Source organism: Canis lupus, chromosome 1 (genome assembly GCF_048164855.1).
Source record: "Canis lupus baileyi chromosome 1, mCanLup2.hap1, whole genome shotgun sequence".
NCBI lineage: Eukaryota > Metazoa > Chordata > Mammalia > Carnivora > Canidae > Canis > Canis lupus.
This window is the reverse complement of record NC_132838.1, coordinates 9,009,984-9,020,642: the sequence shown is the minus strand read 5'-3', so window position 1 is coordinate 9,020,642 and position 10,659 is coordinate 9,009,984. Positions and strand designations below refer to the sequence as shown.

The window sequence follows — 10,659 nt, the reverse complement described above, 5'->3', positions numbered from 1 at the left end:
ATTGTGCTCTGTCCAAGATGATGTGAGGGCAAGTTGTTGGAGTGCTCAGCTGGAGACATCTTTTTCTGTCCTTTTCCTGACATTCATGAGGTAACTTGCTGAAGGAAGCATACTACCAAGTCAGGAGAGCAGAAGGATATGTGCTTGAGTCGCTGAGGACACTGTCAGCCAAGGAATGGCCCCCCGGGGGGGCTGCCTACATGTGGGGAAAAAACCAACATAACAGGAAAAAGAGAAAGAAAATCCTCTTTTGCTAAAGCCATTATTTTTTTTTTTTAATTTATTTATTTAGAGAGAGACTGCATGTGGGGGAGGAGGGGCAGAGAGAGGGGGAGAGAAGCAAGCAGACTCAGTACTGGGCACATAGCCAATGCAGGGGCCCCATCTCATGACCCTGAGATCACGACCTGAGCTGAAACCAAGATTCAGCCACTTAACTGGTTGCACCCCCCAGGCATCCCTGAAGTCATTATTATTTTAGATTTTTTACTTTGTGCAATCCCGGCCTTCCTTAACAGATATAAACTGTAAACCAGGTACCATATCCATAAACTGATTCTTTGCAATCCAATCTTTATGAGTTTCATCAGAAATGATTAAAAGTAGTTCTCCATTTTATAATCTGACTTTTTATCATCTCTCTCCGTGGCAAGCTAGGGAAGAATGTTCTAATAGAATATCTGAGGAAATCATGTTTTCAGAACTTGTCCAGAACTGCAAGCAATCTGCTTGCTACCAGAATGCTGAGTATTGCTGCCCAGATGAACCAAATGGGACACAGACACTCCAAAGGCAGTCATTGGAAGAGGTGAAACCACAGGGGGAAAGACATTATTGAAAAAGGAGAATCGCTTGCATGAAAGAATTCATTCCTTGAAGATTACATTAAAACATGTATTTTTCTCTTGGTTTTCATGCCAAATTAATTAAAGATAAATTTATTGAATGTTACCTTGTGGATCTTTTGTGAGACATTATTTTAAAAGACCTTTTTTTTTTTTTTTTCTGAAGCAGATTTCTCAAATGCAGAAGAAGCAAATGAAATGCAAAGATGAACATTGTTGGGAAGATTTAAAACAGGATCACGCTGAGCTCGTCATGTCTTGCTGCCAAATCTCAGAATCCTGGGGTTTTGGCATAGTCTTCATCCTGAGCCTTGAGGTCCAGCATACTCTGAGTCAGTCCCAGCTGACTATTTGAATTTTATAAGTAATTTCCCAAGAGAAACATTTTTTAACTTAGGAAGAATAAACTCTAAGTTGCCCATTCACAGAAACAATAGCATTTAATTATCTAATCCCTTTGACTGACTGAATCACAAGTCAACAACAGGCAGACAGACGAAAAGGGCTATCCCCAAACACATGGACTCTTTAAGCTAAGGTTTTCTTTTGGATGCTAAGTTTATATTTCCTGTATTTTTCAAGTCAGGTTGGGGAAGAGCAATATTTCAGCAACTCACAGTCAATCCAGAAAATCTGACAAGCAGAATAAAATGTACCACATTCACCCAGCTGCATTTCACACACCCACACAGTGCTTTGCAAGATTTAAGCTCTCCACGATGACTTGGTGAGTGTCCGTGAGCTCAGGACCTCAGGACGGTGAATACAATCCTTTTGGAATGTTGAAACCTTAGCTGTGACAACATAACTCACTTCCCAGCCTATCCTCCTCACCACATAGAAGCGCTGCAAGGACACAAAGGATTTAATGTTTTAATGAGGGAGAGATACATTTTTGAGAACTATGTAAGAATAATTCATCACTGATGACATCCAAGGGATAATCAACTATGTACTAGGTACTTGCTGGGCACTCCAATCTCTCCCCAACTTTACATGGCAGGTATCCTTATCCCAGTTACAGCTCAAGAAATGGCCTCAAGGCTGCCCCTGGGTTGCCACTGCTGTGCAGGTGCCTATGGCTCCAGAGCCCAACACCCTTTAACCACTCCGTTATGCTCTCTCATTCCCCAAGAGAACCATAGGCATACCTGGCTATGGCAAGAGCAGGGATGCTAATCATTCATATTCCTATCCATCAATCTGCCAAATTTGTGGAACACCTTGAGTCAAGAAGTGGATCTCAGGAAATGGGGGTAGGCAAGATGCAGCCACAAAGACTAATGATGTAAGGTAACTACAGATGCTGAGTATGTTTAATACTACAAAGGAAAATTGATGACCTTCATTTAAAAAGGCAAATTGTCATTTTCACTCCATTCTTTACAGAGCACCAAAGAAAAATACACCCAGCTATTCATATTAGAAAGTGATTTTAGGAAGAGGAGAAAAAGGTTCCAGGTAGGTCTAAGTATTCTACTTTTTCCTCTGTTTTTGAAACCAAAGGCTGCCTCCTCCTGTAAACTGCTCAAGGTCTTAAATTCTGAAGCCTCTCTATCAATGTCTGCACATTCTGTTTAAAATGGTAAGGCTTTGTGCACATTCATAGCACACAGGCAATACTAACCAAACAACCAAAAAGGCCAGGGGATGGGAAATTTGGAGACCACTAGGCATGAACTAGTCCCCTACAACTATGTTCTGAATCTCTGCCTAAACTAGGAATGTGTAACTACCATTGACTAGTCACTTGACTAACATTCAAGACACCCAGATTTAAGTCAGATTTCATAAGTAGTTGAGTGATGTTAAATCATTTTCATGTTCTAGGCAGTTTTCTGTAAAATCAAGAGATTGATTAATCATTGGTTCTCAAATTGTGGTGAGTGCAGAGATCACTTGGGGAACTCACTAATAATTCTCCTGGACATAGGCCTAAGACTCCCTTTCAGTGGGTCCAGGAATCTGTATATCAACAAACATCCTAGGGGATTTTGATGCTGGTCCTACGTTAGTGTCAAAGCTGAAATAGTGGGCTGGTGACCTCAGAAATCTCCTACTTACCAGTTTCCTCATTGGTTGGCTGGACATAATCTGAAGAGACACAGATAGGAAGGGCTGCCGTCAAAGGACTAGGTCCTTGGACGCCAACAGATGACAGTGCAGCTGCTCCTGAGGCCATGACCTCTGTTCTTCTTCCAGGAGTGGTAGTCCTTCTGGGCTTCAGCAGGTAACATCCCTGGAGTAGCTCAAGATACTGCATTATAATTCCCCCCATAGTATTACCTGGAACTTCTAGGGAAAGGAATCAATTACAACTCTTTCTGGTTTCAAAGATATGAGGCAAAGATAACCCTGATACGTCAATTAATGAATCAATGAACCATAAAAGAAATTATCATTTCCCTGGAGAGATTTGATTTTTATAGGAAAAATGGTAGTTATATATAAGATCTAAATACAAAGACAGGAATTCCAATGAAGGAAAAAAAGGAGGCAGCATAGCACAGACAGGTAAGCAGCCACAGACCACACTCAGCCTCCATTTATTCACCTCTAACACAGGGATAACAGTATTTTAGAGAAAGACAGACTAAATAATAAACATTCTGAGAATAGTGCCTGTGATATATAGAGAGCTCTTTTAAGTGGAAGTTACAAAGAAATCCATGTCATTACTCATCAGTGAGAGTTTATATGATAATACCAAGAAAATGGTACAGAATATAAGAAACGAAGAAAAAAGGTAGAAATAATTCCTGATTCCTGCTCTCAGAATTGGTAAATTTTTCAGAGTATTGGCATGTCCATTTCTTTGAATTAACTTAGGTGGCCCAGAAACTCCTGAGCTTCCTAGATCCATCGTTAAGACCTCTAATCAATAATTTTCAGACACCACAGATTTATGTGCTTCTATTTCAATATTTAACATTTGTTCTGTCCTCATGCCTCTAGCGTAAATAAAATTACCTGGCTTGTTTTAGTGATGATAGCAATTTGCTAAAGCACTTTAAAAATGTCATTTTTTAATTAACCTATTAATTTGACTAGAAAAATTTTCCCTAAATAATGAGCATGTACAGGTGTGTAAATAAGCGTGTACAGGTGTATGTGTGTAAATAATGAGTGTGTACAGTGATGCATTTTTCTTCTCTTACACAGAATTTTCTTACTTTCAAAAGTGTTGGGAAAACTGCTGAAGGTGATCAGTACTTGAATGATATTGGTATAAGTTCTCAGTTTAAAACTAATGTTTGCTAAGAGTTACATCATGAGTACTTGACACAACTTCTTTCTGCTAGATTGTTTATAAGTCTTATTCTTGGTGATGTTTTAGGCTGAGCTAGAATTTGAACCCAGGCCTACCTGATCATAAACTCTAATTCTTCTTTATTACATTTCAGAAGTTAAAAGGTGAAAATACTAAAAATATAGGTGAAAAAGAAAAGGCAAAAGTAATAAAGTGTAACAGGTTTATAAATCATATAGAAATGACTTAATATCACTAAAAATTGCATAAAGAAGCTACTGACAAAATTAGGGACATTTACAAACAAATATGTCTTTACCAATATGTATGTTTTGGGCAATATGAAGGTTTGAGAAATAGGATTTGTACTGAGACAAGAGCCAAATTCCATCTAAAAAAATTAAGGAAAAGAAGGAAATGAGAACATCCTGTCTTCTTCCAATTACTACAATTTACATTCATGAGACTGATAAAAGTCTGTAAGCAGGAATTATTAGTCGATTTTCAGTATCTAAAAATATTTTATTAAATAACTGTTAAATATTATTTTTACAAAGCAAATTGCATAGAAAAATGTAAAAATGTTTGTGTTCCCAAAACTTTCTACGCCTTTTGTCCATCATCTTCTTGTCAGCTGCTCTCTCTTTAAAGAGTTGGTACAAAGGGATAGAGAAGAGATGTCACCAGTTTTATGTCTCATCAGGCAGGAAGGTCACAACACCTTGCAGAAATTTAGCATGTCTCCAGGTAACGGTTGCTACACAGAGTTTGCTTCAAGCTTGGCTCACCTGTCTGGCAGCCATCAGTTTCAGGGAGGAGAATCTCACATTGCTCAGGAAGAGTTAAGAAGCTGAACGAGATTTTCAAGACATTTCAAGTAATAGGCATTTAGAGGGGTTTCTTCTGAGTTTGAGAAAGCTGAGAGAGAAAAATAAGAGTATGGAAGAATAAGTTTACTAAATTTCATGTTGCACTTAAGAACAGAATTCATACTTACTTTTTATTTGTAATTTAATCAAAAAGTATAAACAAAAAACAATACATCTCCATAATGGCAGCTGTTACCTACAACCCCAAAAGAATGCCTTGCTCTTTTCATGTATTAAACCATCTCTCCTAATGCATAAATTCTAACATAACTCAATTATTCACAACCTCTAGAAACTCATGGTCACAGTGAGAAACAAACCAAAAAATCCACAAACCACTTATAAAGAATCAGACCAGGAAAGCACAAACTAATAACCAACAGACTTAGTACAGTTCAAGAAAGACACAATACAGTGCCTTAGCATAAAAAATGTTCAAAGAATAATGCTCATTGAAAACCGGTTTCACTTAAAATGAAAAACGAACTGTCAAAGAAAACCCTGCCTTGTATCACAATCACATCACAGGGCTGAGAGGATAGAGGGGCAATGGGATCTATTCTCGGAGGACTATAATTCAACTCCCTGATGTTAGATCAAAGTTTTCTGTTCAAGGTCAATTCTAATTGGGCCCAGTTCTTATCACCTCAGAACACATTATAGCACGGTGGTATAGCCACTGGCAAAGGAAGTTTAGTGAAAGAAAAGGAAAATGAATTGGAGAAAGATCAAAGACATGTTTTAAGAAATTGTATCTCAAGCCTTCATCTATCAAAACAATTTATTTAAATAGATGACATAATGAAAAGCATGGACCGGTATCAGTACATTTTATAATGCTTCGATAAAAATGCTCCTCAAACATCAGCGTAGAAAACTGTCATCTTGCTGTGAACTATCCAAACAATTCATTAATCAGAGAATTCACTTAACAGCTTCCAAGTTGAACTATAATCTCTTTCATAATAAAACTTACTTTTCTTTGCTAAGGAATATGCTTCATCCACTCTTCTTTTTATGGATGGGTTTTTCAAAGTCATTTTTGCCTGCAGGTAACATAAAACAATCCATTAATTAGATTTATTCCCATATGCTAAGGCTCAGGATACTACGATACTAATGCTGCCACTGCTGACCACAGCACTAAGCACAACATTTATAAAGTACAATAATGGAGCCTGGGAACTATCTATGAGTGCACCCCACTGAACTGTCGCCGACATCCTTCCCTCTCCAACTCATTTCTTTCTCTGCCCTTCCCTTTAACCCTTCTCCCCAAACTCAAGCCTTAAAGGAAGACTCAGTCTTGGTTTCAATATTTAATATTCTCTCAAACCCCCAATTTCAGATGAATTATATCAAACGTACAATTGGTTAATAAATATTCACTAAGTGGCTGCAAAGTGTCAAATCCTGTGCTAAGCCCTAGGGATACGAGGTGAAAGTGACAGCACTGACTCTTTCCTCGTGTGCACTGTCGCCAGCTAGCAGAGAGAATAAGCCGCACAGACAAGGGACAAAATGCCGAGAGTATTCGGCATTTTTTTCGGCATTCAGGGATGGTGTCTATCCTAATAGTGTCTAACATTTGGGTCACTATTTAATTGCTAGGTACACAAGGGCATTTCTCTCAGGAATGAGGTGTCTGCAAAGAAAGAAAAGCCCAAAGGTCAGAGAGAGCAAGTGCACGTCCGCACCTGTCAATCGTCCCCTTGGGACTGGCCCTGGGCTGCAGCCTTACAAGAACCAAGGTTTCTCAAAACTCAGAAATGGCGCACACTAGAGAAAGAGGAATCACACAGCTGGATAAAACCTCACTATCTGGTTTTATTTCAGGATGCATTTTTCCTTAATACATCTTTTAGCAGAAACAATCTATACAAACATTAAACCAATGTCAAATCAATTTATATCAACAGGGAAAATTCGCCCAAAAGAGACACACTTCTGAAATGAGAGATCCTGTTAATTAAATGAAAAGTATTTCTACTGATGGCTCACTAATTGTATAAATGCATAAGGCAACAAGGTCTTTGAGTTCATGGTTTTTTTTGTTGTTGTTGTTGTTTTTCTCTTGCTGATACTCTTCTGTCGTCCCTGGCTACATTCTCAGAGGCTTGGTGTTTGCCCCCGGCTATAACAACAACTTTAAAAACTGACCTTTTGATAATTGTGAATCAGAGCCCAAAGTGCAGCTGCTCCAATCCTCTGAACGTTTTGATTCTCGCTTTCCAGACAGGCAGCTAGCACACTAATGACTTTTTCTAATAATAAACACATTAGAAAAAAAAGTTCAGTCCCAGATATTACAATGTATTCTGTTCTTGGGCTAATCAGATACTCCCTTCTCCCTATCAGAATACATACAAAGTTGGTATCAGTAGACTATGGCAAAAACAATCTTGTATAGCATGTGTGGGAGGACAACCTCAAAACAAATTATTTTCATGACAAGCATAGAATACTCAGGAAAGCTGTGGCAGTATAATTTTTTTGGCCCTAATTCAACAAAGGCACATTCATTTAAACAACGATAGTGCAGAAGTAAATAATTATACAAAGAGTTGTATAAATGAGCTGTTCAATTATAGCTCACATTTTGGTGTGCAGGCAAACAGATTTGTTCTTATGATAAATTATAAAGACTATTAAAAGAACATCAACTGCATGGGTTACTATATAAAACAGTAATCAAGAAATATGAAATTAGTTAAGCCCTTTAAAAAAGGAGTAAACATTTTAGAGAAATGTTTCTGTGTATGTATATACGTCAGAGGAAAAAGTGATTTAAAGGCATATTCAACACTCAAGGTACGTCCCCTTTTTGCAAAGCTAGCCAGAGTATGAAATCAAGACTTATAAATTACCTGCAGCAGCCTACTCATTTTAAGTGAAGATGCAGAGAAGTCCAGTCCTAAGGAAACTGTCAGGGTATTTCAGACCAACATATGAACCTATCTTATTACTTATTTTTATATACCATTAAATTGCATCAAATCATTTTTCCTCTAAAATGTATGTTTAAAAACATGTAGCATTCTGAAGGGTTGTTATTGGGAACTCTGTCTGAATAACCACTCTCCACTCTACTGTGGATGCATCTAAATAAACTGTAACCCAGTTGAGGGCAAAGTGTGTGTCTACTCACTGGTGAATATTCCAACCATCAGGCCAATTTATTTTAGGGGCTCAATTAATACTAGTTTATGAAAGAGTCCATAATTAAAGCAACAAAAATGCTGTTTAGGTAATTCTATTTAGTTGTCAAAGAAATCTTAAGGAATTTTACATCTTTTATAGAGAAGAAAAAAAGCTGCTCCACAAAGTATCTTCTGTATAGTGAGGGACAAGTGTAGAAGGTACATATGGGTTCTGAACTTCCCTGCCAACTGGGCCCTACTCCTTACCACCTTCTCTGTATTTCCTAGCCTCCCTTGCTTTCCCTGTGCCATAACTAGTCCATACCAAGACTTATCTGATGAAATTCACTATGTGAAGTTATAGGTGGCACCTGGTACTCTTAGGGTACATCATGAAATGAGAGGGTAGTTTCCTTTGTATCCCTGAGTATCATCAAGTGATGTTTTTATATATATGAGAACATAAAACCCATATTCTAAGTAAGTTTATAATAACTCCTTCTACCAGTTACTATTTCTTAAGCATATTTAATAAAGTACATATACAGATCAATTAATGTGGTGTCCCCAATGATGCAACGAATTTAAAAAAAATACATTTCATTGTGAAATATAACATGCATACAAAAAAGGCACATTAAACATTTTTAAGTTTAAATTATAGGTATAAAATAAACACACCCCCCCCCACATATATATAACCTCAAGAGAATGGGTAACAGTAAAATGTAACTAGTAAGTAGGAAATGATGAGTTTTAAATACTTATTACCTTTCTTCTTAATAGAATTGATTTAGTTACAAATTTAGGAATATCATATTGCTAGCCTGAAATCAGCTATCCTAAGAGTAATTTACACCATGAAAATCAACAAATGCTACAAACCAGAGCTGAATTAATGGTAAAGCTGAAAGAGGTTTGTTTTACGACTACATTTTGCATAAAGGTGAGAACTAGTTTTAACAGTATTAGATTTAACAAATTAGATTTAATGACAATAAATTTATTGGGAAAAAGAGCTGACGGGGATGTAATTTCATCTGTCAAATCATGATTGAACTGCAAATACAGACTGTCTAGAGATACAAGAGTTCAGCAAAGTTCTCCCATGTTTGGTACCTATATATTTATAGAATTTGTTTGGTTATTTTAAATCTTTCAATTTTTCACTTTCCTGTCTCCTGCAAACATTTCCAAGCTTGTCACTTACTTATCTAAATATGGTATATTAAATTTATCTTTAAATCTGTTTTTTATAATTCTAATATCTAAGCCTGGGCAGATAAGTTGATGTATTTCCCCCTGCTGGTTCTTACTCATGTTGCCATGTTTCCTTCCTGATGAGCTTGGTCACATTTAACAATACATTAATACTTTTGAAAAATCGTGAAGGTTCTCTGAGGCTTAGTATGCACTTGTCCTCTACCCATCAGGGGCAGCCTGGCTCTGCTAAGCACCCAGGGGCACTGTCAATCGAGGTTCTGCTCAAACCAAGGTCATAAGTCACTTGGGCCATACATCTCTGGGCTACAGTGCTGTGAGGGGCAGTAGGTGGTGCCCATTCCTCACATTTGTTTTTCTTTTCTTTATAATCACCTGAATAAGGGTTGGGGAACCAATATAATTTTGATTCATCCTTCTCCTAAGGCTAGTTCTTTGGAGTTCCCTATAAATACAGACAACATGGCCTATAAACTCCCCATCTTGGACACTCCTGACTGTTGTTTCCTGACTCCTCAGCATGTCTAAACAAAAGCCAAGTGTACAATGTTGGCAAATGTCCTTGAAACAAAAAATACATATTTCATATACATATTTTGTGTTTCTCTAGGCATGAACTTCCAGTCACAATTGGGCCTGGGAGTTTCCCACTATTTTCTCAGTTCTTTGTTTTTTTTTTTTTTAAAGGTGATTTCTGATATATTTATAGCATAAATAATATAAATAATAATATAAATAAATTTATATTTTTTAGCATATTTTTGTTGTTCTCAGAGAAGACCTTGCCTGACATTACATTACCAGGAATACTCTAGCTCTATTCCTAACAGTAAGGTCAAACCCCACAACCCACCCCATCTCTGACCATCAAAACCAGAGGTTTGGGCACTAATGATCAGTTTTGCAGTCTTACCTGGTAGATTTTAAACTAGCTGACTCTGCTAAGCCCTCCCTCTGGACCCCAAGTGAAAATGGGAGGGCAGTGCCTATGACGTGCTTCAAAGGTTCATACAAAAACTGCCCAGTTGCTGCCTCTTATCCTGCCTTGATGGCCCCTAATCGCATGTCTCTGGGGCTGAGAAAGCTCTTTTTTACCAAAAATTTGTCCAACTGCTTTAAGCTCAGGAAGAAGAGAGAGCACTGCTATTACAAAGAAACACTAAAAATAAATCCAGAGGGAAAACGTAGACTTTTCATTGCATTCCCTAAAGCCCATTCTTTCTCTAACTCTCTCAATAATAAAGTTGCAGTGAGTAGTCCTCAAAGAAAAAACTTCTTCTGAGAAAGATGAGTAACTAATAGGTGATAGCAGGTCTGGGAACAGATACCTCACA

The 10,659-nt window shown here is 37.5% G+C and overlaps 1 protein-coding gene across 5 annotated transcripts in view; it reads right to left on the bottom strand.

Annotated features, from left to right (window-relative positions):
• Positions 1–4,596: 4,596 nt before the first annotated feature.
• Positions 4,597–10,659, bottom strand: part of RTTN (rotatin) — a 142,471-nt gene continuing 136,408 nt past the window's right edge. For all 5 annotated transcript variants that reach the window (XM_072820483.1, XM_072820491.1, XM_072820501.1 and 2 more), the window contains 3 exons: positions 7,125–7,228; positions 5,941–6,010; positions 4,597–5,013 (listed from right to left, as the gene is read on the bottom strand). In XM_072820483.1, the coding sequence (XP_072676584.1) occupies positions 4,928–5,013; positions 5,941–6,010; positions 7,125–7,228 (260 nt within the window). In that variant the 3' untranslated portion in view covers positions 4,597–4,927. The remainder of the gene's footprint in view (positions 5,014–5,940; positions 6,011–7,124; positions 7,229–10,659) is intronic.